At 62.4% G+C, this 27,614-nt stretch overlaps 1 protein-coding gene across 1 annotated transcript; it reads right to left on the bottom strand.

Moving 5' to 3' along the window:
- Positions 1-863: 863 nt before the first annotated feature.
- CCHCR1 (coiled-coil alpha-helical rod protein 1) lies at positions 864-26,215 on the bottom strand. The gene is made up of 16 exons (XM_075134572.1): positions 26,199-26,215; positions 25,958-25,991; positions 25,592-25,855; positions 17,482-17,516; positions 16,269-16,521; positions 15,743-15,826; positions 14,829-14,966; positions 14,046-14,156; positions 12,043-12,128; positions 11,458-11,570; positions 10,454-10,517; positions 10,102-10,169; positions 9,848-9,933; positions 9,615-9,657; positions 9,206-9,321; positions 864-2,702 (listed from the first exon to the last, which is right to left on the bottom strand). The coding sequence occupies exons 1-15, from the start codon at positions 26,213-26,215 to the stop codon at positions 9,227-9,229; spliced, it is 1,491 nt and encodes a 496-aa protein (XP_074990673.1). The 3' UTR covers positions 864-2,702; positions 9,206-9,226.
- Between the last annotated feature and the right edge of the window lie 1,399 nt (positions 26,216-27,614).

Raw genomic sequence — 27,614 nt, forward strand, 5'->3', positions numbered from 1 at the left:
CAGCTCTAGGCCCAGCTCCGGCTCTAGGCCCAGCTCCGGCTCTAGGCCCCAGGGCTCTAGGCCTAGCTTAGGCTCTAGGCCCCGCTCAGGCTCTAGGCCTAGCTCCAGCTCTAGGCCCAGCTCCGGCTCTAGGCCTAGCTCCAGCTCTAGGCCCTGCTCCGGCTCTAGGCCCCAGGGCTCTAGGCCCAGCTCAGGCTCCAGGCCCCGCTCAGGCTCCAGGCCCCGCTCAGGCTCCAGGCCCAGTTCCATTCAGGGCCCGGCCCAGCTCAGAGCCAGGGCCAGCTGAGGCTCTGTTCCAGTTTAAGGCTCTTTCCCAGTTCAGACCAGTCCCCAGTTCAGGCCCTGTACTGGTTTGGGGCCAGCTCCCAATTAAGAGCATCCCCAATTTGTGTTCCAGCCCCTGCCCTCGTCTCCCTTCCGCTTCCGGTGCAAGGCCGGGCCAATCAGCACACGCGGGGCGGGAGCACGGCAGCCAATGGCGGTGCGCGGGGCGGAACTAGCGGCCCGGCTGGGTCGCCGTGGCAACCGGTGACCATGGCAACGGGAGCGGACGCCCCTGGGTCCTCCTGCCCGCCCGCAGCCACCCCCTGGGGACACCCCTGTCCCCATGGGGGGCCCCAATGTCCCCCCCCACCCCTCCTGGGGACACCCCTGTCCCCTTGCTCCCCCCCCCCCTCCTGGGGACACCCCTGTCCCCATGGGGGGCCCCCATGTCCCCCCCCCCCCTCCTGGGGACACCCCTGTCCCCATGGGGGGCCCCAATGTCCCCCCAGGACCCTCCTGTCCTCGGGGACATCCCCCCCCCCCATGCAGGGACACTCATGTCCCCAAGTGCCACACGTGACAGGACACGGTGCCACCGGTGATGTCACCCCATGAGCTTTAATGGGCTGAAATGGTGCGAAAAAGGAGCAAAGTTGTAAAAAGGAATAAAATAAAGTGTTGGGTCACCGGGATGGGGAGAACCAGTAAGTGACAGGGCCAAACTGGGATGGCACTGCCACCTGGGAGGTGACACAGGGTGACGAGGGGGTCCCACCAGTGCCAGACTGGGCCATACTGGGATGGCGCTGTCACCTACGGGGTGACACAGGGGGGAGTGGGGTCCCACCAATGCCAGACTGGGCCATACTGGGATGGCGCTGTCACCTACGGGGTGACATGGGGGTCCCACCAGTGTCAGACTGGGCCATACTGGGATGGCGCTGTCACCTACGGGGTGACATGGGGGTCCCACCAGTGCCAGACTGGGCCATACTGGGAGGGTGCTGTCACCTACGGGGTGACATGGGGGTCCCACCAGTGCCAGACTGGGCCATACTGGGATGGCGCTGTCACCTACGGGGTGACACAGGGGAGAGTGGGGTCCCACCAGTGCCAGACTGGGCCATACTGGGATGGTGCTGTCACCTACGGGGTGACATGGGGATCCCACCAGTGCCAGACTGGGCCATACTGGGATGGTGCTGCCACCTATGGGGTGACATGGGGAAGTGGGGTCCCACCAGTGCCAAACTGGGATGGCACTGTCACTTATAGGGTGCCACATGGAGTTGTGGGGGTCCCACCAGTGCCATACTGGGATGGTGCTGTCCCCTGGGAGGTAACACAAGGTGATGTGGGGTCCTACCAGTCCTAGACTGGGCCAAACTGGGATGGCACTGCCACCCGGGGGTGATGTGGGGTCCCACCAGTGTGCAGCTGGGCCAAACTGGGATGCCACTGTCACCTATGAGGTGACACATCGGGACATGGGGTCCCACCATTGCTAAACTGGGATGGCACTGTCACCTATGTGGTGACATGGGGGTCCACCAGTGCCAAACTGGGCCAAACTGGGATGGCACTGACACTTATGGGATGATACATGGGGATGTGTGGTCCCATCAGTGCCAAACTGGGACGGCACTGTCACCTATGGGGTGACACATGGGGACGTGGGGTCCCACCACTGCTAAACTGGGACGGCACTATCACCTATGTGGTGTCATGGGGGTCCACCAGTGCCAAACTGGGTCAAACTGGGATGGCGCTGTCACCTATGGGGTGACACATGGGGACGTGGGGTCCCACCAGTGCCAAACTGGGATGGTACGGTCATCTATGTGGTGATGTGGGGGTCCACCAGTGCCAAACTGGGCCCAACTGGGATGGCACTGTCATCTATGGGGTGACACATGGGGACGTGGGGTCCCACCAGTGCCAAACTGGGATGGTACGGTCATCTATGTGGTGACATGGGGGTTCACCAGTGCCAAACTGGGATGGCACTGTCACCTATGGGGTGACACATGGAGAAGTGGAGGTCCCACCAGTGCCAAACTGGTCCCCATTCACAAAAGGTGGTCACGCGTGGACACCTCGGTTCCTGCTGCCCCACCGGTGGGTTCTGGGTACGTTGGGTCTCAGCGTCCACGTTACGGCGGAGGTCACCAACTGGGACATGATGGACTAACTGGATTTCCTTGATTATCCATCAAGATTTCGGTGAGGGAAACCACCCCATGGCAGGGTTAGGATTGGCCATGAAGGTTCTTGTCTTTTTTTGAAGATGTTCTCCACATCTTCTCCGGTGGTAACACCTCACCGGGTGGTAACAACGCTCCCGGGAACAGTCGCTACACTTTTTAGGTGGATACTTTCCAAAGGATGAAGGTTCAAGGAGAGCTTTCCAGTTGTTCATCCAGGAGGTCCAATGGTTCCTAGGGAGGGAGAAGGACAACCAAAGTCTTGGGTCAGGAACGAATCATCTCGCTTCCACCATTTCCCTCTCTCGAAAGTGGATTTTCCCACCCGGCGTTTCCCGAGGGATGGGTTTGGGTTCCTCTCCCCGTTCTCCTGGATACCTGGAGGTGATCAAAGCATCCTGCTGGTGTTGGGTCTGCACGTGGACCTCTCTCCAGTGGCCTACCCTTAGGAGTCCGCCGTGAGTTCAACACTGGTATGGTCTCCCCTAAGTTCCTCCCCTAATTAGCATCATCATTTTGCCGTTTGAGTTGTTTAATTAACCCCTTCCAACTTTCCACCGCACCCTTCCTCAGAGCTCCGTAGGGTTTCAAAGTCCACGCTCGAGACACTCTTACATTTTTCAGAGGTGACCCATATCTCCTATAGCATCAGGTGCACCCCAAACCATCGGTTTAATCCTGCCGCGGTACCTGGAGGATAAAACGTTACCCAAACTCGTTAACTCTTTCGACTCCGGTCATCAGAAATTTCCACCCTTCAGAGGTTGGTGTCATGGGATGGAATCAAGTGTCCCAAAGGACTTTCCCTTCCCTAAGTGGTTGACTTTTGATTAACTCCTCCTACCATTACCAAATCCACGAGTGGTCACTGGTGGGACTTGTCGTTTAGAGGTTGGCCAACGTGGTCTTGCTTCACGATGATACAGGTCTCCACCATTCATGGAGCCAGTTGACCATCCAATACTCAAGGCAGAAGAACATCCAGCGTTTCTACTGCTGGTCGCCCGTATTGGTCCATCTGGCCACCCGAGTGGCATTTTTCCAGCATGCAGCTCCTATAGCAGTAGGACGGGAGATGGTGATCTTGTTCTCAGTATTTTCTTCTCCAACCATCTCCATTCTCCATCTGCCAGTTGCCTTTTGCCCAATTTCCTTGCCGTTGCGTAGCACCAGCCCATACGTACGTGGTCCAGACGTATATGGTCCATACGCCATCTCTAAGAGCTAATACCACCTCCTAGAACTCTACCGGTTGAGCAGAACCTTCTACTCTCTCCATTACCACAAGTCCAGCAGCTACAGATCCAGCAGCAGCTCTTCCTTGCCATTCACCCAAGGTTTTAGGAGCGCTCCCATCAGTCAAGACACCATCTGGTTGGTGGGGATTGAGTTCAGGTGCATCCTGGGTAGGAGAACATGGAGGCTCCGTGTATTCAGTGGCCATTGCTGCGTGCTCCACAGCTTCAGCAACTTTATTCTCCTTAGTCAAGCCACCCTGTGATGGATATACAGTCCCACCTCCGTACAGTGGTCTTAGGTGCTACATCTAAAGGCGGTGGTTTACCACCGAGAAGACGTTTAAGACGAGGTATTGGCACGTGGAACCTTAAACTTCTTCCTTGAGTTGAGGGTTCAGTTGTTCCCAACCCTTCATAAGCTGCTAGAACCTCATCAAAGGTTTGAGGAACTGTGCTGAGCACTCTACTGGAGCTCCTTGGGAAGTCCTTGTTGACACGGTCCCACCAATATTCCATCTCTCCCACCCGGATATGCAGCGAGAGGGGTCCCAATGATGGATACGCATTCCTGTTGGTCTTAGAAGCTCCAGGGCCTCTTCACGTGGTGGAGTCCATGCCCAGACTGCATTTTTCTTGAGTAACTTCTAGAATGGTCACGTTATTATATGAAATCCTGGAATATGTGTCCTCCAAAATCCTAAAGTCCTCGTCACAGCACCTAACTCCTTTATTCTTGGGGCTGGGTAACTCTTGGGATTTCTTGGAGGACCTCAGGAGGAACCATTTTCCTCCCACCTCTCCATCTGACTCCCCAAAATGTCACTTCCCGGCTGGGTCCTTCTTTCTTTCCTTCCTCTACCTCAATTAACTCTCGGTGCGTTATAATCACCTCCACGGCCCGTTCCACGGCTTCTGCTGGGCATCCACCTATTAAAACATCATCTAGATGTTAGTCTCCACTTGCCATTAGGTTTCTTTACTGGTTATACTGGAGAGCTGGAGGGGGATGAGACTTGACAACTTTTTTCCAGCTCTTTTTCTCAATCCAGAAACAAGACGATTAACATCAACAGGTTCATTTGCATCGTGGAATATTAAGTAGCTTGTTGTGGGGTAGAGGAGCAGCAGTTGGCAATAGATTGGTAACTCTGCAGGTGTCCTCATCTACCGTCGATATTTGGGCTCCCTCATCAACGAGGAACGTTGGCCGGTGGCAATCATTAACCACGACCGTCATCTCAGGACTTGGATCCTTAGCGGTGGGAGCAGCGGCCACCGAACCGAACCCCGACCCTGGTTTCACCGGAGGTTCCCAGTCTAGGTTTAACGCCGATAGATTCGGGTCTATCTCCGAGCTCACGTCCTCTGGCTCCCGTCGTTATCCTACGGCGTCACCCCCATCTCCTGACACAAGTCCCAGAGGACCATCAGGAGAAGTTAACTTAAAACCCAGCCAGTAGAAGAGGAGTTACCAACTTGTTGAACCAACTCGGAGGGAGCTCCTTATCCAAACACATTTCCCATCGTCTTTGTCGAGCGTTTCCCAATTTTCCCCTCGTATTTTCCACGGAGACAGACCATCTCTTTTTTATTCCATTTATTTTAGCTGAGGTTCTTCTCCGGTTTTCATCCCGTGGGGCGTAGAGTGATAAATCTGCTTGATTTATCCGTTGAGGTCCTCCGTCGAAGGACCTCTCGGAAAATAGTTTAAGTTTAAGCCTGTCTTAACGGCTAACGCTAACGATTTCTCAGCTCCGAGTTCAAAGGCTTTTCCCTCCCACGTTCGGTGGGAGGCAGAGTGCAAATCCGTAAGGGACTGGGAATATTTGATCCCGTGGTATCCAATATTCCCGGACCTGATGCTAACGATGGAGGTTCAGCGAGGATAAGGTGGAGGTGGTTGGGTTACCTCGGTGTCTCTCCTCCCGATTAATTAATTAGAGACGAGTCTTGTGCCCCCCGTGGGTGCGCTCTGTTGTTTACTGGTGCCAAGAGGGCAGGGAATCGGCCTCGTTATCACCCGCGGCTCCGCTCGTTTCCAGATATCCCGAACATCGTCATCCACGGCACGACGAACTTGAACCGGGTCTAAAACGGCTTCCAACCGCCTCCTCCTGCGCTCTTCACCTTCTGCGACTGCCTGGGGCCGAAGTTCTGACTCGAGCCGTCTGTTTTGCATTTCTAATCGCTTACACTTCCCTTCCTCCTTTTCCTTTTCCTCCTTTTCCTTTTCCTCCTTTTCCTCCTTTTCCTCCTTTTCCTCCTTTTCCTTTTCCTCCTTTTCCTTTTCCTCCTTTTCCTCCTTTTCCTTTTCCTCCTTTTCCTCCTTTTCCTTTTCCTCCTTTTCCTTTTCCTCCTTTTCCTCCTTTTCCTCCTTTTCCTCCTTTTCCTCCTTTTCCTTTTCCTCCTTTTCCTCCTTTTCCTCCTTTTCCTTTTCCTCCTTTTCCTCCTTTTCCTTTTCCTCCTTTTCCTCCTTTTCCTTTTCCTCCTTTTCCTCCTTTTCCTCCTTTTCCTTTTCCTCCTTTTCCTCCTTTTCCTCCTTTTCCTTTTCCTCCTTTTCCTTTTCCTCCTTTTCCTTTTCCTCCTTTTCCTCCTTTTCCTTTTCCTCCTTTTCCTCCTTTTCCTTTTCCTCCTTTTCCTCCTTTTCCTTTTCCTCCTTTTCCTTTTCCTCCTTTTCCTTTTCCTCCTTTTCCTTTTCCTCCTTTTTTCCTTTTCCAACCCTACATTTTCCCCTTCCTACTCATCAACCGGATCCCTCGCTGCTCCAAGACAACTGCCCGCTCGCCAGCACGCGACCTTTTCTCCTTTTCCCCTTCTCAAACCTCCGCTACGGTTGTCATCCGCCAAACTCCTGCCAAATATTACCAGGATCCATCCAGCGGATCCATCACTGGATCCATTACCGACCACCTCCCCAGGAAGCCCATTCCAGGGTTTGACCACCCTCTCGGTAAAGAAATGCTTCCGAATGTCCACTCTGAACCTCCCCTGGTGCCGCTTTGAGCCGTTCCTGTCCCTGGATCCCAGGGAGAAGAGCTCAGCACCTCCTTCTCCACGTCCCCTCCTCAGGTCACCCCTCAAGCTCCTTCTCTCCAAACTAGAGAAGCCCAAAGTCCTCAGCTGCTCCTCAGCTTTCACCAGCTCGGTCGCCCTCCTCTGGACATGTTTGAGGACCTTCACAACCTTCTCAAATGGTGGGGCCCAGATCTGCACACAATACAGCGGGACAATCCCCTCGCGTGACCGGCTTGATGGGGGCCACCAAGAACAGGGATGGGGGCCACGGAGAACAGGGATGGGGGCCACCGAGAACAGGGATGGGAGACACCGAGAACAGGGATGGGGGCCACCGAGAACAGGGATGGGGGGCCACCGAGAACAGGGAGGGGGGCCACCGAGAACAGGGATGGGGACCACCGAGAACAGGGATGGGAGACACCGAGAACAGGGATGGGGCCACCGAGAACAGGGAGGGGGCCACCGAGAACAGGGAGGGGGCCACCGAGAACAGGGAGGGGGCACACCGAGAACAGGGGTGGGGGACACCGAGAACAGGGGTGGGGGACACCGAGAACAGGGAGGGGGACCACCGAGAACAGGGATGGGAGACACCGAGAACAGGGATGGGGCCACCGAGAACAGGGAGGGGGCCACCGAGAACAGGGGTGGAGGACACCGAGAACAGGGGTGGGGGACACCGAGAACAGGGGTGGGGGACACCGAGAACAGGGACGGGGGCCACCGAGAACAGGGACGGGGCCACCGAGAACAGGGACGGGGCCACCGAGAACAGGGACGGGGGCCACCGAGAACACGGACGGGGGCCACCGCGAACAGGGAGGGGGGCCACCGCGAACAGGGAGGGGGCCACCGAGAACAGGGACGGGGGCCACCGCGAACAGGGACGGGGGCCACCGAGAACAGGGACGGGGGCCACCGCGAACAGGGACGGGGGCCACCGAGAACAGGGAGGGGGGCCACCGAGAACAGGGAGGGGGGCCACCGAGAACAGGGACGGGGCCACCGAGAACAGGGGTGGGGACACCGAGAACAGGGGTGGGGGCCACCGAGAACAGGGAGGGGGGCCACCGCGAACAGGGAGGGGGGCCACCGCGAACACGGACGGGGGCCACTGAGAACAGGGACGGGGCCACCGAGAACAGGGACGGGGGACACCGAGAACAGGGACGGGGGACACCACGAACAGGGACGGGGCCACCGCAAACAGGGACGGGGCCACCGCAAACAGGGACGGGGGCCACCGAGAACAGGGATGCGGCCACCCCAAGATGTGGTTTGCCCTCTTGGCCAACCAGCACCCCCAGATCCCTACTAAACCTATAGAAACCGAACTGAAAAACTTAAAGAGCTGTCGTGTAAAAACATAAGACGGGATCCAAAAGGAAAAAAATGGTAGAACCGGTTGTCACATCTATTTCCTTCTCTTACCCCAATATTGAAGCAATTAATCAGTTTGATATTAACGATATCGGGAGTTTTACTTGGTTTAGGGACGACGTTCTGCGGGTTTACTCAAATATACTCAACCCGTCTCGCTCAAATTCACGGATACAAATATTATCCTGCTCCGACTGAAAAGTCGGCACGAAATCAAACGAGGGAACGTTACAGAAGAAAAAGGTCCAAGGTGAAGACGGCTTCGAAGACCTGCTCAGGAGAGCTTGACCACCAGCCTCTACAAGGTCCGCTCTTAGAAGAAACCAGCCCAAAAACGGGCCGAAAACAGCAAAGTTGCAACAAAACAGCGCAAATTCAGCTACGAAATATCGCGTTAAGGGCGCTCGCACCGGGGCGAAAAAATATTCCCGGGGTGAACGGTAACGAGCGACGTCGTGGAAAAATAAAATAGGTGAGCGGTTTTAAAATCGTAAATAAGGACTCAAGAGTGGACCGCGGGGTCCTTCTCGGGCTCCCAGCCGGGAGGCACCTTATTCCCGCGGGATTTTAGCTCGCGTCTGCTTCTGCCGCCTTCCCTCCGCCACCCGCGCGCGAAGTAGGAGAGGAGAAGAAAACGACAGCGAACGCCGGGGGAGATCTCGCTTCTGCCGCCGATAAAACGTCGCGGTCCCTTTGGATCTCTCGAAATTAAACTTTACGAGCTCGTTAAGAAATATAACGAACCAAGAAGGGCTCGATCCTCTTTGCACGGAGTAGTTTATCGCCTGAATTTGCTTATTCGCCACTCCAGTCATGAGGGTTCATCGCTTATTAACTCGTTAATTCGTTAATTTGCGTATCTATGAGCAAAACGAGCGATGATGCAAGCGCTCATCCTTCCTCTGGCGCAGCGCCGGCGTTCCCTGTGTCCCCCCCGTGTCCCCCCCGTGTCCCCTCGTGACACACGGCACGAGCTGCCTTCGTCATAAACCTGAGCAGGAGCTGAGTGACATCTGGGAAGTGACACGTGGGTCACACCAGTGCCGGACTGGGCCAAACTGGTCCCCTCCCCACTGGCTGGGGTGGTGGGGGGTGACTCACCCTGCAGCAGGATTGGAGGGGTCAGGAGGGGTCACCGTTGTCACCGTTGTCCCCATCGTCCCCGAGGATGGCGGCGCCCAAGGCTTGCAGCTGCGTCACAAGGGAGCCCAGCGCCGCTGGGGGGACATGGAGGGACGTTGGGGGACACTGGGGACGTGGAGGGACATTGGGGGCTGGCGGGGGGGGCTGGGGGGACATTGGGGACACGGAGGGGTACATTGGGGAGACATTGGAGGGCTGAGGGGACATGGGGGGAACACTGGGGGACACTTGGGGGCTGGGGGGACATTGTGGGACACCCAGGGGTGTCACAGGACACTGAGGGGGGGACACAGGGGCATGGGGTGGGATATGGGGACACCAGGGGGGACATGGGGACACCCGCAAGTGCCACAGGGGCCGGACCTACCTCTGCCCAGGGCGGGGCCCGTCCTGTCTCCAAAGGGGGTGGCCTGGGGGTGACACGAGGGGTGACACGGGGACAGCAGCCACCCCTGTCCCCAAGTGCCCTCCCAGACCGATGTCCCTCCCTTGTCACCCCCTCCCCATGTCCCCTGGCCCCTCCCCATGCCACCTCCCCACATCTCCAGCCCCCTCGTGTCCCCTCTCTGTGTCCCCACCCGTGTCCCCAAGCCACCTCACCTCGCCCCGCGTCGCCTTGTCCTGCATCACCTCGTCCTTTGTCACCTGCCCGTGTGTCACCCCCTCAGCCGCCCCCAAGGCCACCGCTGCGGGGACAGGGACAGGCCGCAGTGGGGACACGGCAGCCACTGCTCACCCACAGGGGCACAGGGTGGCACTGGGTCCCCAGTGTGTCCCCTGGCACCTGCTCGGTGTCCCCTCCAGTCCCACCAGCGATGTCCCCTGTCCCCTGTCCCCAGCGCGTCCCCACTCACCGCTGTGCCGGACCCTGGCCCTTGTCCCCGCGAGCAGATGGACGCTGCCTGTCACCTTGGCCACTGGGCTGGGGACAGCGTCACCGTGTCACCCCCGGCCCCAGACGTGGGTCAGGGCCAGCAGGGTGGGGACAGTGCCACTGTGTCACCCCTGGGGTCCCCAAGAGCAGGGATGGGGTCTCTCTGCGGTCTCAGTCACTCCCAGGGTCCCAATGTCCCCCTCAGTGTCCCCCTGCCACCCTTGGGGTCCCAATGTCACCCACGGGGTCCACTCCCACTCTCAGGGTCCCCTGGTGTCCCTCAGCACCCCCAAAATGGACCCGGGCATCCGGGCCCCTCCCCCATCACTCACTCGTCCCCTGCCGGGTCCCGCTGCCACCGCGGCCGGTCCAAGGCCACCGCCGGGGCCACCAGCCCTGGGGACAGGGGACAGGATGACACCGAGGTCACCAGCCCTGGGGACAGGCTGAGTCCAGGGCCACTCGTTGCGGAGGAGGGGTGATGGTGGCATCAGGGACACTCTGTTCCTGTCCTCGTGCCTGTGCTGTCCCCACCCCCGCGTCCCCATGCCTGTCCCCGTGTACCTGTCCCTTCCCTGTCCCCGTATCTCCCTCCCTGTCCCCCTGTCCCCACGTCCCCCTCCCTGTCCCCCTGTCCCCACGTCTCCTTCCCTGTGTCCCCATCCCCATGTCCCCCTCCCTGTCCCCATGGCCCTGTCCCCATGTCCCCATGTCTCCCTCCCTGTGTCCCCATCCCCATCCCTGTGTCCCCATCCCCTCCCTGTCCCCATGTCCCCCTCCCTGTCCCCATGTCCCCATCCCCTCCTGGTCCTCCCTGTCCCCATCCGTGTCCCCAAGTCTCCCTCCCTGTGTCCCCATCCCCATGTCCCCCTTCCCATCCCTGTGTCCCCCTCCTTGTCCCCATGTCCCCATCCCCCTCCCTGTCCCCAAGTCTCCCTCCCTGTGTCCCCATCCCCATGTCCCCCTCCCCATCCCTGTGTCCCCATCCCCTCCCTGTCCCCATGTCCCCCTCCCTGTCCCCAAGTCTCCCTCCCTGTGTCCCCATCCCCATGTCCCCCTCCCCATCCCTGTGTCCCCATCCCCTCCCTGTCCCCATGTCCCCCTCCCTGTCCCCATGTCCCCATCCCCTCCTGGTCCTCCCTGTCCCCATCCGTGTCCCCAAGTCTCCCTCCCTGTGTCCTCATCCCCATGTCCCCCTCCCCATCCCTGTGTCCCCATCCCCTCCCTGTCCCCATGTCCCCATCCCCTCCTGGTCCTCCCTGTCCCCATCCGTGTCCCCAAGTCTCCCTCCCTGTGTCCCCATCCCCATGTCCCCCCCGTCCCCGTGTCCCCGTACCCTGGAGGACGCGGAGCCGCTGTCCCACCCGACGCAGGCGGGCGCTGAGGGTGACCATGGTCCCGGTGGCTGCTGTCACCTCAGCCTCGCGTGCTGTCACCACCCCGGCCAGCCTGGGGGACACAAGGATGGGGGGGGGACACAGGGGACATGGGGGGGGACACGAGGACGGGGTGGGACATGGGGACGGGGTGGGACACGGGACAGGAGCAGCAGGGATGGGACAGTGTTGGGTCAGGGACACTGGTGACCTCTCAGTGTCCCCATCCCAGTCCCCTCCCAATATCCCCCAGAAGCCTCTTAGTTCCTTCCCAGTTCCCTCCCAGTGTCCCCAGAGCCTCCCAGTAACCCCCTGGCTTCTATCTCAGTCCCCCCCAGCCACTCCCAGTGTCTCCCCAGTCCCTCCCAGTCCGTCAAAGTGGCCCCCAGTCCCTCCCAGTCCCCCCCCCAGTTTCCTCCCTGCTCCCCCCCATCCCTCTCGGTGCCCAGTTCCCCCCCAGTCCCTCTTAGTGCCCTTCCAGTCCCCCCCAGTTGTCCCCCAGTCCCTCCCAGTATCCCCTGTTCCTCCCAGTCCCCTCCCAGTACCTGGTAGCCGCCTGGACCAGTCCCCCCAGTGCCTCCTCAGCCGCCTCTGCCCGTCCCCGCTGCTGTGTCACCTCCTGCATCAGGCGCTGGGACAAGTGCCACTGCGTCCCCAACCTGTCCCCAAGCCCTCCCATTGTCCCCATGTCCCCACTCTGGGTCACCTCCCCGGCCAGGTACTGGGACACGGCCCACTGGTCACCGATGTCCTCAGTGTGTCCCCATCATGTCCCCAACCGGCCCCCTGTGATGTCCCCAGTGTGTCCCCACGTCCCCAAGCCACCCCCGACCCACCCCTGTGACCCCATTGTGTCCCCAACACGTCCCCAACTTGGCCTGGACGTGTCTCTCTGTGTCCCCATGTCCCCAGCATGGCCCTGTGTGTCCCCACCACGTCCTCCTCCATGTCCCCACGTCCCCAGTGTGGCTCTTTGTCTCCTCAGTGTGTCCCCCCATTTCCCAGGCATCTCCCCAGCAGGTCCCCGTGTCCCCAGCATGTCCCCACGTGTCCCACGTGCGTCCCCACGTGTCCCTAGCAGGTCACCACGTCCCCAGCATGTCCCCGTATGTCCCACGCGTGTCCCTGTGTTTCCCCAGCAGGTCCCCATGTGTCCACCAGTTCCCCATATGCCCCACACATGTCCCCAGTGTGTCCTTATATGTCCCCATCATGTCCCCCCGTGTCCCCAGCAGGTCCCCGTGTCCCCAGCAGGTCCCCATATGTCCCACGTGTCCCCCCACGTCCCCAGCAGGTCCCGGTGTCCCCAGCAGGTCCCCATATGTCCCACGCGTGTCCCCCCATGTCCCCAGCAGGTCCCCATGTCCCCAGCAGGTCCCCATATGTCCCCCGTGTCCCCAGCAGGTCCCCATGTGTCCCCAGCAGGTCCCCATATCCCCAGCAGGTCCCCATATGTCCCCCGTGTCCCCAGCAGGTCCCCATATGTCCCATGTGTCCCCAGCAGGTCCCCCATGTCCCCAGCAGGTCCCCATGTCCCCAGCAGGTCCCCATATGTCCCACATGTGTCCCCCCATGTACCCAGCAGGTCCCGATGTCCCCAGCAGGTCCCCATATGTCCCACGCGTGTCCCCCCATGTCCCCAGCAGGTCCCCATGTCCCCAGCAGGTCCCCATATGTCCCTCGTGTCCCCAGCAGGTCCCCATGTCCCCAGCAGGTCCCCATATGTCCCCCGTGTCCCCAGCAGGTCCCCATGTCCCCAGCAGGTCCCCCATGTCCCCAGCAGGTCCCCATATGTCCCCCGTGTCCCCCCATGTCCCCAGCAGGTCCCCCGTGTCCCCAGCAGGTCCCCATATGTCCCCCGTGTACCCCCATGTCCCCAGCAGGTCCCCATGTCCCCAGCAGGTCCCCATATGTCCCACGTGTCCCCAGCAGGTCCCCATATCCCCAGCAGGTCCCCGTATGTCCCACGTGTCCCCAGCAGGTCCCCATGTCCCCAGCAGGTCCCCATATGTCCCACGTGTGCCCCCATGTCCCCAGCAGGTCCCCATGTCCCCAGCAGGTCCCCATATGTCCCCAGCAGGTCCCCCCATGTCCCCAGCAGGTCCCCATATGTCCCCCGTGTCCCCAGCAGGTCCCCACGTCCCCAGCAGGTCCCCATATGTCCCCCGTGTCCCCAGCAGGTCCCCATATGTCCCCCGGGTCCCCAGCAGGTCCCCATGTCCCCAGCAGGTCCCCGTATGTCCCCCATGTCCCCAGCAGGTCCCCATATGTCCCCCGTGTCCCCAGCAGGTCCCCATGTCCCCAGCAGGTCCCCATATGTCCCCCGTGTCCCCAGCAGGTCCCCATGTCCCCAGCAGGTCCCCATATGTCCCCCGTGTCCCCAGCAGGTCCCCATGTCCCCAGCAGGTCCCCATATGTCCCCCGTGTCCCCAGCAGGTCCCCGTGTCCCCAGCAGGTCCCCATATGTCCCCCGTGTCCCCAGCAGGTCCCCATGTCCCCAGCAGGTCCCCATATGTCCCACGTGTCCCCCCGCCGTGTCCCTGCTGACCTCGGTGTCCCGACGCTGCAGCTCGGCGGTGGCCGCCCTCTCACGCAAGCTCAGCTCCAGCCGCGTCACCCGGCGCGTCCCCGCTGCCACCGCCGCCCCCAGCGCCCCCACCTGAGGAACCCAAGCCTCCGGGAGTCTCCCAGGAGGGACCCAGGCATCCAGGAGCCCCCCCAGAGGGAAAGAGGTGATCCCTGGAAGGGACCCGGGCATCCGGGAAACCCCCCAACCCCCCTAGAAGGGACTTGGGAACCCCCCCTTGGGAGGGACCCAGGTGAACGGGCACCCCCTGACGCCCCCAGATGGGACCCAGGTGTCTGGGTGCCCCCCAAACTCCCCAGAAGGGACCCAGGCACCCCTTGGGAGGGACCCAGGACTTGGGGTGCTCCCCAACCCCCCCAGATGAGACTCAGGCATCCCCCCCGGGAGGAACCCAGATGTCCAGGCACCCCCTGACCCCCCCAGATGGGACCCAGGTGTCTGGGTGCCCCCCAAACTCCCCAGAAGAGACCCAGGCACCCCTTGGGAGGGACCCAGGACTTGGGGTGCTTCCCAACCCCCCCAGATGAGACTCAGGCACCCCTCGGGAAGGACCCAGGACTCTGGGTGCCCCCCAACCCCCCAGATGGGACTCAGGAACCTACCCCCCCCCCCCTCCCCGAGATGGGACCCAGGCACCCCACAGGAGGGACCCAGGAGTCCAGGTGCCCCCTCAGGAGGGACCCAGGAGTCCTGGTGCCCCCCCAACCCCCCCCCAAGATGGGACCCAAGTGTCCGGGCACCCACCTGCGCCCGCAGCACCCGCTGCGCCTCCTCCTGCACCCGCAGCTGCACCAGGAGGGTGAAGACCTTCTCCCGCCAGCGCCCCAGGAGTGCCTGCAGCCGGGGGGGGGCCACCGCTACGGGGACCTCGGGGGGGGGCAGCTGGGGGGTTTGGGGGGAGCCGTAAGTGTCCCAGGGCACCCAGACACCCCTCTGACATCCTGCCCACCCCCAAGCACCCAGAGACACCCCAAAGCCACCCAAGCCCCCCCCCCCCAACACATCCATGTCCATCCTAGGAGCACCCGAGACCCCTTCAGCACCCTAAAAGGCCCCCAGTGGGATCTTATGGCACCCCAGGGGTGCCCCAACCCCCCCAGAGCAGCCCAGCCCTCCCCCAGCACCCTGTGTCACCCCACTGTGCCTCCAGGACCCCCCTGTGGTACCCCAGGGCCCCAAAAGCCCCCCCTTCAGGGGCACCCTATGGCACCCCAGGGCCCGCCAGACCAACTTCCAAGCACCCCTGCCCCCCCTTAGCACTCCAGAGACCCCCTGGACCCCCCCAGAGCACCCTAGGAATCCCCCTCAACTCCCCATGTCACCCTATTGCCCCCCAAGGACCCCCTGTGGCACCCTATTGCCCCCCAGGGGCACCTCACAACACCCTGGGGTCCCCTCAGCACCCCAAAAGCCCCTCTCAGTGGCGCCCTAGGGGAGCCCCAAAGCCCCCCAGTAGACCCCAGGCCCAACCCAGCACCCCCCTGGCCCCCACGTGGAGCACCCCAAGACCCTCCCATTGCCCCCCAGGACCCCCCCCCCCTCCGCACCCAAGGGGCCCCTCCCAACATCCCAGGGCCCCTCCCAGCACCCCAAAGGGCCCCCCAGGGGCACCCTATGCCCCCCCTCACCCCCCAAAAGCCCCCCCAGGGGGGCCCCACCTCGCGACCCAGTTCATGCTCCTGCAGGGTCAGGATGTGACCGAGGGCGCTGAGCCGGGCCTGGAGCAGCACCTGGGCCTGGCACTGGGGGGAACGGGGACAGCATGGGGACACCCCGGGGACAGGGGGACACCCCGGGGACACCAGAGGGACAGGGGACATGGGGACATCCTGGGGACACTGTGGGGACAGGGGACACGGACACCGTGTCACCCCCACCACGGGGACACCCTGGGGACAGAGGGACACCCCAGGGACACCATGGGGGCAGGGGACATGGGGACATCCTGGGGACACTGTGGGGACAGGGGACATGGCCACCGTGTCACCCCCACCATGGGGACGCCCTGGGGACAGGGGGACACCCCAGGGACACCATGGGGGCAGGGGACATGGGGACACCCCGGGGACACCATGGGGACAGGGGACATGGCCACCGTGTCACCCCCACCATGGGGATGCCCTGAGGACAGGGCCATCGTGTCCCCAAGGGGAGGGGACGTGGTCCCCAGGCACCTGGGCTCACCTCCTCCAGGGGCTGCCCCCCATCAGGCTCCGCCCCCTGAGCTTGGCCACGCCTCCTCTCAGCCTCAAGCTCCGCCTCCAAGGCTTGGCCACGCCTCCTCTCAGCCTCAAGCTCTGCCTCCAAGGCTTGGCCACGCCTCCTCTCAACATCAAGCTCCACCTCCAGGGCTTGGCCCCGCCTCTTCTCAGCCTCAAGCTCCACCTCCAGGGCTTGGCTCCGCCTCTTCTCAGCCTCAAGCTCCGCCTCCAGGGTCCTGTCAAAGGGGGCCTAGGTGTCCAGGCTCTGGGGGTTACTGGGAGGATTACTGGGAACACTGGGGGGTTTACTGGAAGGGCTACTGGCAGCATTGGGGTGTACTGGGAACACTGGAGAGGGAAACTGGGGCATTACAGGAAGCACTGGGGGTTACTGGGAGGGCTACCAGTAGCACTGGGGTTTACTGGGATCACCGGGGGAGTTATTAGAAGGTTACTGGGAGCACTGGGGGTTACTGGGCAGCTACTGAGAACATGAGAGCACAGCAGAGAAATTGGGGAGTACCTGAGGAGCAACTGGGTGCATTGAGGGGGTTACTGGGAGCACTAGGGGTTTACTGGGAGGGCTACTGGGAGCACTGGGGGGGTCTGGGAAGATTACAAGGAGCACTGGGGGGGTAACTGCGACGTTACTGGGAGAAGTGAGGGTTACTGGGCAACTACTGGGAACATGAGAGCACAGGGAGAGTAATTAGGGAGTACCTGGGGAGCAACTGGGTGTACTGGGGGGTTACTGGGAGCACTAGGGGGTTATTGGGAGGGCTACTGGGAGCGCTGGGAGGTTACTGGGAGGGCTACTGGGAGCGCTGGGGGGGGTAACTGGGATGTTACTGGGAGTACTGGGCAGCTACTGGGAACATGAGAGCACAGGGGGAATAATTGGGGAGTACCTGGGGGGCAACTGGGTGCACTGGGAAGGCTACTGGGAGCACTGGGAGGGCTCTGGGAGGATTACAAGGAGGACTGGGAAGGGTAACTGGGAGAACTGGGAGACCCTTACCTGGTGCTGGGGCCGGGGGGGCGGAGCACAAAGTGCGATGGGGGGAGGAGGCCCCGCAGACCTGGGGGGGGAGGGGAGGGGCAAGGGGGAGGGGCAATGGGGGGGAGGGGAGGGGCAAGGGGAGAACGGGGAGGGGCGAGGGGGGGAAGGGGGAGGGGCGAGGGGGGGAGGGGCTCACCAGTGCCCTGGTGACTCTCGGCCATTGGGTGGTACCTTGGGGTGGGACAACTCCCAGTAAGTCCCAGTACCTCCCAGTAAGGGCTTGCTTCCCCCCCTACGCACAGTCCCGGTACTCAATGGCTCCCAGTAACAACCAGTGACTCCCAGTTCCCAGTAATTCCCAGTTCCCCCTGCCATGGCCCCAGTGACTCCCAGTCCCACAACACCCCCCCGACTCCCAGTAACCCCCAGTGACTCCCAGTACCTCCTGCCACAGCTCCCATAGTCCCAGTTCCCCTCTTCATGCTCCCAATAGACCCCAGTGACTCCCAGTTCACCCCTCACGGTCCCAGTAGCTCCCAGTAACCACCCCCTCATATTCCCAGTGACTCCCAGTAACCCCCAACATGCTCCCACTAACTCCCAGTAGCTCCCAGTGACTCCCTATCCCCCTCCTCAAGGTCCCAGGGATTCCCAGTACCCCCAGTGACACCCAGTAACCCTCCCCTCATATTCCCTGTGACTCCCAGTAACCCCCCCACACTCCCAGCGGCTCCCAGTACCTGCCCCCTCATATTCCCAGTGACTCCCAGTTCCCCCCACACACTCCCAGTGGCTCCCAGTAGCCCCCCATTCCCCCTTCAAGGTCCCAAGGGGGCCCAGTATCCCCAGTGACTCCCAATAACCCTCCCCTCATATTCCCAGTGACTCTCAGTAACCCCCACACACTCCCAGTGGCTCCCAGTAGCCCCCCATTCCCCCTTCAAGGTCCCAAGGGGGCCCAGTATCCCCAGTGACTCCCAATAACCCTCCCCTCATATTCCCAGTGACTCTCAGTAACCCCCACACACTCCCAGTGGCTCCCAGTAACTGCCCCCTCATATTCCCAGTGACTCCCAGTTCCCCACACACACTCCCGCTGCCTCCCAGTATCTCCCCATTTCGCCCCTCAAGGTCCCTGGGGCTCCAAGCACCCCCAGTGACTCCCAGTTACTGCCCCCTCATATTCCCAGTGACACCCAGTAACCCTCCCCTCATATTCCCAGTGACTCCCAGTCCCCCCCTGCCATGCTCCCAGTGGCTCCCAGTATCTCCCAGTGACTCCCAGTATCTCCCCATTTCCCTCCTCAAGGTTCCAGGGAGTCTCAGTACCCCCAGTGACTCCCAGTAACCCTCCCCTCATATTCCCAGTGACTCCCAGTAACCCCCACACACTCCCAGTGGCTCCCAGTATCACCCAGTGACCCCCAGTATCTCCTCATTCCCCCCCTCAAGGTCTCAGGGGGTCCCAGTACCCCCAGTGACTCCCAATGACCGCCCCCTCATATTCCCAGTGACTCCCAGTTAACCCCACACACTCCCAGTATCTCCCAGTAACTCCCCATTTCCCCCTCCCCACGGCCCCAGGGGCTCCCAGTAACTCCCAATTCCTCCCCCCAGCCTCAGTACGTCCCAGTAAGCCCCAGTTCAACCCACACTGATGCTCCCAGTACCTCCCAGTACACCCAGTACCCCCCGTCCCCCTCACGACCGCGCGGTGCACGCCGGGAACGCGCCGCCGCCGCCGCTCTCCCGCTCCGCGCAGCGCAGCCAATCAACGCACGGAGCCGGGCAAAGAGCCCGCCCCCTCCCTCCGGCGGCGGGAAAGCGACAGCCAATGAGACGCGGCAACGAAAAAGTCCCGCCTCCCCGCTGGCCAATGGGAGACCGCGCCTGGGCGTGGAGCCGCGGCGGAGCGAGCAGCAGCTCGTCCCGCCCCCCCGCGGGGGCTCCGCCAATCAGGACTCGAGGGGCGGGGCCAGGGGTAAAGCTGCGTCCGCAGTAGGGGGGGCAGATCTGAGGCGTGAGGGGGGTAAAGCTGAGGCCGGGGCGTAAATCAGGGCCCTGGCGGTGTAAATCAGGGCCCTGGCGGTGTAAATCAGGGCATGAGGGCGTAAATCCGGGCCCCAGGGGGTAAATATGAGCCTGAGGGAGCAAATCTGAGCCCTGAGGGGGTAAATCAGGGCCCTGGAGGTGTAAATCTGGGGCCTGAGGGTGTAAATCAGGGCCCTGGAGGTGTAAATCTGGGCCCTGAGGGGGTAAATCTGGAGTCTGGAGGGGTAAATTTGAGCCCTGAGGGAGTCAATGGGGTCCTGAGGGGTAAAGGGGAGCTCTGAGGGTGTAAATCAGGGCCCTGAGGGTGTAAATCAGGGCCCCGGGGATTAAATCGGGGCTCTGAGGGGGTAAATCTGGGGCCTGGGGGGGTAAATTTGGGCCCTGAGGGGTAAATTTGGACCCTGAGGGGTAAATTTGGGCCCTGAGGGGTAAATGGGAGCTCTGAGGGTGTAAATCAGGGCCCTGAGGGTGTAAATCAGGGCCCTGGTGATTAAATCTGGGCCCTGAGGGAGTAAATGGGGTCCCGGGGCGTAAATGGGAGCTCTGAGGGTGTAAATCAGGGCCCTGAGGGTGTAAATCAGGTCCCCGGGGATTAAATCTGGGCCCTGAGGGGGTAAATCTGGGGCCTGAAGGGGTAAATTTGGGCCCTGAGGGAGTAAATGGGGTCCTGAGGGGTAAATGGTGTCCTGAGGGGTAAAGGGGAGCTCAGAGGGTGTAAATCAGGGCCCCGAGGGTGTAAATCAGGGCCCTGAGGGTGTAAATCAGGGCCCCGGGGATTAAATCTGGGCCCTGAGGGTGTAAATCTGGGGCCTGGAGGGGTAAATTTGGTCCCTGAGGGGTAAATTTGGGCCCTGAGGGAGTAAATGGGGTCCTGAGGGGTAAAGGGGAGCTCAGAGGGTGTAAATCAGGGCCCTGAGGGTGTAAATCAGGGCCATGGTGATTAAATCTGGGCCCTGAGGGAGTAAATGGGGTCCCGGGGCGTAAATGGGAGCTCTGAGGGTGTAAATCAGGGCCCTGAGGGTGTAAATCAGGGCCCCGGTGATTAAATCTGGGCCCTGAGGGGGTAAATCTGGGCCCTGAGGGGTAAATTTGGGTCCTGAGGGAGTAAATGGGGTCCTGAGAGGTAAAGGGGAGCTCTGAGGGTGTAAATCAGGGCCCTGAGGGTGTAAATCAGGGCCATGGTGATTAAATCTGGGCCCTGAGGGAGTAAATGGGGTCCCGGGGCGTAAATGGGAACTCTGAGGGTGTAAATCAGGGCCCTGAGGGTGTAAATCAGGGCCATGGTGATTAAATCTGGGCCCTGAGGGGGTAAATCTGGGCCCTGAGGGGTAAATTTGGGCCCTGAGGGAGTAAATGGGGTCCTGAGAGGTAAAGGGGAGCTCTGAGGGTGTAAATCAGGGCCCCGAGGGTGTAAATCAGGGCCCTGGGGGAGTAAACGGGGTGGGGGGATGTGGGCGCCTGGGTCCCTCCCATCACCCCGGGCGCCCGGGTCCCGCGAGGGTGTGGGAGGGACGGTGACGTGGGTGCCACCGCCTGTGGGACCGGCATCGAGGGGCGCAGGCAGGTAGGAGCTGGGGACGCCTGGGTCCCTTTGGGGGTGGGTGGGGGGGACCCCAGGGGTGGGAGGGGGGAGCTGGGGGGTGGCGGGGGGGGTGGGGGAGCCGCACCCGGGTGCTTGGGTCCCGCCGTGGCTGCGGAAGGGGAAGTGGAGGGGTTCCCGTACCCGGGCGCCTGGGGCCCTTGGAGCGGCCATGGCGGCCACACCTGAACGCCTGGGTCCCCACCCCGGGTGCCTGGGTCCCCACCCGGGTGCCTGGGTCCCCTCCCGGACACTTGGGTCCCGTTCCCGAACGCCTGGGTCCCCCCCTGGGTGCCTGGGTCCCCTCCCGGACACTTGGGTCCCGTTCCCGAACGCCTGGGTCCCCACCCTGGGTGCCTGGGTCCCCACCCGGACACTTGGGTCCTGTTCCCGAACGCCTGGGTCCCCACCCTGGGTGCCTGGGTCCCCACCCGGACACTTGGGTCCTGTTCCCGAACGCCTGGGTCCCCTCCCCGGGTGCCTGGGTCCCCACCCAAACACTTGGATCCCGTTCCCGAACGCCTGGGTCCCCTCCCCGGGTGCCTGGGTCCCCACCCGGACACTTGGATCCCATTCCTGAACACCTGGGTCCCCCCCAGACGCCTGGGTCCCCACCCGGACACTTGGATCCCGTTCCCGAACACCTGGGTCCCCTCCCAGATACTTGGGTCCTGTTCCCGAACGCCTGGGTCCCCCCCCGGGTGCCTGGGTCCCCTCCCGGACACTTGGGACCTGTTCCCGAACGCCTGGGTCCCCACCCTGGGTGCCTGGGTCCCCTCCCGGACACTTGGGACCTGTTCCCAAACGCCTGGGTCCCCACCCAAACACTTGGATCCCATTCCTGAACACCTGGGTCCCCCCCTGGGTGCCTGGGTCCCCTCCTGGACACTTGAGACCTGTTCCCGAACGCCTGGGTCCCCACCCCGGGTGCCTGGGTCCCCTCCCGGACACTTGGGACCTGTTCCAGAACGCCTGGGTCCCCTCCCGGGTGCCTGGGTCCCTTCCTGGACACTTGGGTCCTGTTCCTGAACGCCTGGGTCCCCACCCCGGGTGCCTGGGTCCCCACCCAAACACTTGGATCCCATTCCTGAACACCTGGGTCCCCACCCCGGGTGCCTGGGTCCCCACCCAAACACTTGGATCCCATTCCTGAACACCTGGGTCCCCCCCGGGTGCCTGGGTCCCCACCCGGACACTTGGATCCCGTTCCCGAACATCTGGGTCCCCTCCCAGACACTTGGGTCCTGTTCCCGAACGCCTCGGTCCCCACCCTGGGTGCCTGGGTCCCCTCCCGGACACTTGGGACCTGTTCCCGAACGCCTGGGTGCCCACCCGGGTGCCTGGGTCCCCACCCGGACACTTGGGTCCCGTTCCCGAACGCCTGGGTCCCCACCCGGGTGCCTGGGTCCCCACCCAAACACTTGGATCCCATTCCTGAACACCTGGGTCCCCTCCTGGGTGCCTGGGTCCCCTCCCGGACACTTGGGTCCCGTTCCCGAACGCCTGGGTCCCCACCCTGGGTGCCTGGGTCCCCTCCCGGACACTTGGATCCCATTCCTGAACACCTGGGTCCCCCCTGGGTGCCTGGGTCCCCTCCCGGACACTTGGGACCTGTTCCCGAACGCCTGGGTCCCCCCCGGGTGCCTGGGTCCCCTCCCGGACACTTGGGACCTGTTCCCAAACGCCTGGGTCCCAACCCCGGGTGCCTGGGTCCCCACCCAAACACTTGAATCCCATTCCTGAACACCTGGGTCCCCCCCTGGGTGCCTGGGTCCCCTCCCGGAAACTTGGGTCCCGTTCCAGAACACCTGGGTCCCCTCCCGGACACTTGGGTCCTGTTCCCGAACACCTCGGTCCCCACCCTGGGTGCCTGGGTCCCCTCCCGGACACTTGGGACCTGTTCCCGAACGCCTGGGTGCCCACCCGGGTGCCTGGGTCCCCACCCGGACACTTGGGTCCTGTTCCCGAACGCCTGGGTCCCCCCCTGGGTGCCTGGGTCCCCTCCCGGACACTTGGGTCCTGTTCCCGAACGCCTGGGTCCCCCCCTGGGTGCCTGGGTCCCCTCCCGGACACTTGGGACCTGTTCCCGAATGCCTGGGTCCCCACCCGGGTGCCTGGGTCCCCTCCCGGACACTTGGATCCCATTCCTGAACACCTGGGTCCCCCCCTGGGTACCTGGGTCCCCTCCCGGACACTTGGGTCCTGTTCCCGAACGCCTGGGTCCCCACCTTGGGTGCCTGGGTCCCCACCCAAACACTTGGATGCCATTCCTGAACACCTGGGTCCCCCCCGGGTGCCTGGGTCCCCACCCGGACACTTGGGTCCCGTTCCAGAACACCTGGGTCCCCTCCCGGACACTTGGGACCTGTTCCCGAACGCCTGGGTCCCCACCCCGGGTGCCTGGGTCCCCTCCCGGACACTTGGGACCTGTTCCCGAACGCCTGGGTCCCCCCCTGGGTGCCTGGGTCCCCTCCCGGACACTTGGGACCTGTTCCCGAACGCCTGGGTCCCCACCCCGGGTGCCTGGGTCCCCTCCCGGACACTTGGGTCCCGTTCCCGAACGCCTGGGTCCCCTCCCGGACACTTGGGTCCTGTTCCCGAACGCCTGGGTCCCCACCCCGGGTGCCTGGGTCCCCACCCAAACACTTGGATCCCATTCCTGAACACCTGGGTCCCCCCCGGGTGCCTGGGTCCCCACCCAAACACTTGGATCCCATTCCTGAACGCCTGGGTCCCAACCCCGGGTGCCTGGGTCCCCACCCGGACACTTGGATCCCATTCCTGAACACCTGGGTCGCCCCCGGGTGCCTGGGTCCCCTCCCGGACACTTGGATCCCGTTCCAGAACACCTGGGTCCCCTCCCAGATACTTGGGTCCTGTTCCCGAACGCCTGGGTCCCCACTCCGGGTGCCTGGGTCCCCTCCCGGACCCTTGGGACCTGTTCCCGAACGCCTGGGTCCCCCCCGGGTGCCTGGGTCCCCTCCCGGACACTTGGGACCTGTTCCCGAACGCGTGGGTCCCCACCCCGGGTGCCTGGGTCCCCTCCCGGACACTTGGGACCTGTTCCCGAACGCGTGGGTCCCCACCCCGGGTGCCTGGGTCCCCTCCCGGACACTTGGGTCCTGTTCCCGAACACCTGGGTCCCCACTCCGGGTGCCTGGGTCCCCTCCCGGACCCTTGGGACCTGTTCCCGAACGCCTGGGTCCCCACCCCGGGTGCCTGGGTCCCCTCCCGGACACTTGGGACCTGTTCCTGAACACCTGGGTCCCCCCCTGGGTGCCTGGGTCCCCTCCCGGACACTTGGGACCTGTTCCTGAACACCTGGGTCCCCCCCTGGGTGCCTGGGTCCCCTCCCGGACACTTGGGACCTGTTCCTGAACACCTGGGTCCCCCCCTGGGTGCCTGGGTCCCCACCCGGACACTTGGGTCCCGTTCCAGAACACCTGGGTCCCCTCCCAGACACTTGGGTCCCCTCCCCGATGCCTGGGTCCCCACCCCGGGTGCCTGGGTCCCCTCCCGGACACTTGGGACCTGTTCCCGAACGCCTGGGTCCCCCCCTGGGTGCCTGGGTCCCCTCCCGGACACTTGGGTCCCGTTCCAGAACACCTGGGTCCCCTCCCGGACACTTGGGACCTGTTCCCGAACGCCTGGGTCCCCACCCTGGGTGCCTGGGTCCCCTCCCGGACACTTGGGTCCTGTTCCCGAACGCCTGGGTCCCCACCCCGGGTGCCTGGGTCCCCTCCCGGACACTTGGGTCCTGTTCCCGAACGCCTGGGTCCCCACCCCGGGTGCCTGGGTCCCCTCCCGGACACTTGGGTCCTGTTCCCGAACGCCTGGGTCCCCACCCCGGGTGCCTGGGTCCCCACCCAAACACTTGGATCCCATTCCTGAACACCTGGGTCCCCCCCCTGGGTGCCTGGGTCCCCTCCTGGACACTTGGGTCCTGTTCCCGAACGCCTGGGTCCCCACCCGGATACTTGGGTCCCGTTCCCGAACGCCTGGGTCCCCACCCAAGCACTTGGATCCCCTCCCCGACGCCTGGGTCCCCTCCCCAGACGCCTGGGTCCCCTCCCCGGACGCCTGGGTCCCCTCCCCGACGCCTGGGTCCCCTCCCCGGACGCCTGGGTCCCCTCCCCGACGCCTGGGTCCCCTCCCCGGACACCTGGGTCCCCTCCCTGGATGCCTGGGTCCCCTCCCCGACGCCTGGGTCCCCTCCCCGGACGCCTGGGTCCCCTCCCCGGACACCTGGGTCCCCTCCCCAACGCCTGGGTCCCCTCCCTGGACGCCTGAGTCCCCACCCGGACGCCTGGGTCCCCTCCCCGACGCCTGGGTCCCCTCCCCGGACGCCTGGGTCCCCTCCCCGACACCTGGGTCTCCTCCCCGACGCCTGGGTCCCCTCCCCGGGCACTTGGGTCCCCTCCCCGACGCCTGGGTCCCCTCCCCGGGCACTTGGGTCCCCTCCCCAACGCCTGGGTCCCCTCCCCGACGCCTGGGTCCCCTCCCCGGACACCTGGGTCCCCTCCCCGGACGCCTGGGTCCCCTCCCCGGACACCTGGGTCCCCTCCCCGGACGCCTGGGTCCCCTCCCCGGCACCTGGGTCCCCTCCCCGACGCCTGGGTCCCCTCCCCGGACACCTGGGTCCCATCCGCAGACGCCTGGGTCCCCACCCGGCCACCTGGGTCCCTTGCAGGATGTCCTCTCCGTCACTGTCCTCGATGGCGGCCTCGGCTACGGCGGCCTTCGAGCAGGCGTTGCGGGCGCTGGTGGGGCTGGCGGAGGCGCTGGGGACACCGGGGACGGTGCCGAAGGCGCTGGCGAAGGCGAAGGCGGTGCTGGCGGAGGCGGAGGTGGCGTTGGCGGGGCTGGAGGCGGCGGTGGCGGCGGCGGTGGCGGCGGCGGCGGCGGTGCCGCCGATACCGGAGCTGGACGCCGAAGGTCTCTATCAGTCGCTGGGGAGGATTGCCGAGGACCACGCTTCCGAACTGGAGCGGGAGCTGAAACGGAACCGCGAGCGCCACAGGGCTTTGTGGGTGGTCCGGACCTTAGCCCTGGTGCTGCTGCTTCTCTTCACCCCCCTGCGTGAGTACGGACCGGTATAGACCAGAATGGACCAGTTCAGACCAGTCGGGAGCCCTACAGATCCGCTTGGACCAGTTAATGCTAGTAGAAACCTTATAGACCAGTACGGACCAGTAGGAAGCTCTACAGGCCAGTAGAGACTTTCTCTTGCCCTGACCAGTATATGCCAGAATGGACCAGTTGAGACCAGTAAGTAGGCCTACAGATCCGTTTGGATCATTAATGCCGGTAAAGATCCCTACAGACCAGTATGGACCAGCAGGGAGCCCTGCAGACCAGTAGAGACTAGATTAGACCAGTAGGTAGCACAAGGAACCACTGTAGAGCAGTAGAGACCAGTACGGACCAGTAGGAAGCTCTACAGGCCAGTAGAGACTTTCTCTTGCCCTGACCAGTATACGCCAGAATGGACCAGTTCAGACCAGTCGGGAGCCCTACAGATCCGCTTGGACCAGTTAATGCTAGTAGAAACCTTATAGACCAGTACGGTCCAGTAGGAAGCTCTTACAGGCCAGTAGAGACTTTCTCTTGCCCTGACCAGTATATGCCAGAATGGACCAGTGCAGACCAATAGGTAGGCCTACAGATCCGTTTGGATCATTAATGCCGGTAAAGATCCCTACAGACCAGTATGGACCAGCAGGGAGCCCTGCAGACCAGTAGAGACTAGATTAGACCAGGAAGTACCACAAGGAACCACTGTAGAGCAGTAGAGACCAGTACGGACAAGTAGGAAGCTCTACAGGCCAGTAGAGACTTTCTCTTGCCCTGACCAGTATATGCCAGAATGGACCAGTTCAGACCAGTCGGGAGCCCTACAGATCCGCTTGGACCAGTTAATGCTAGTAGAAACCTTATAGACCAGTACGGACCAGTAGGAAGCTCTTACAGGCCAGTAGAGACTTTCTCTTGCCCTGACCAGTATACGCCAGAATGGACCAGTTCAGACCAGTCGGGAGCCCTACAGATCCGCTTGGACCAGTTAATGCTAGTAGAAACCTTATAGACCAGTACGGACCAGTAGGAAGCTCTTACAGGCCAGTAGAGACTTTCTCTTGCCCTGACCAGTATATGCCAGAATGGACCAGTTCAAACCAGTAGGGAGCCCTACAGATCCGCTTGGACCAGTTAATGCTAGTAGAAACCTTATAGACCAGTACGGACCAGTAGGAAGCTCTACAGGCCAGTACAGACATTCTCTTGCCCTGACCAGTATATGCCAGAATGGACCAGTTGAGACCAGTAGGTAGGCCTACAGATCCGTTTGGATCATTAATGCCGGTAAAGATCCCTACAGACCAGTATGGACCAGCAGGGAGCCCTGCAGACCAGTAGAGACTAGATTAGACCAGTAGGTAGCACAAGGAACCACTGTAGAGCAGTAGAGACCAGTACGGACCAGTAGGAAGCTCTTACAGGCCAGTAGAGACTTTCTCTTGCCCTGACCAGTATACGCCAGAATGGACCAGTTCAGACCAGTCGGGAGCCCTACAGATCCGCTTGGACCAGTTAATGCTAGGAGAAACCTTATAGACCAGTACGGACCAGTAGGAAGCTCTTACAGGCCAGTAGAGACTTTCTCTTGCCCTGACCAGTATATGCCAGAATGGACCAGTTGA

The sequence above is a fragment of the Calonectris borealis genome, chromosome 33 (genome assembly GCF_964195595.1).
Source record: "Calonectris borealis chromosome 33, bCalBor7.hap1.2, whole genome shotgun sequence".
Taxonomy (NCBI): domain Eukaryota; kingdom Metazoa; phylum Chordata; class Aves; order Procellariiformes; family Procellariidae; genus Calonectris; species Calonectris borealis.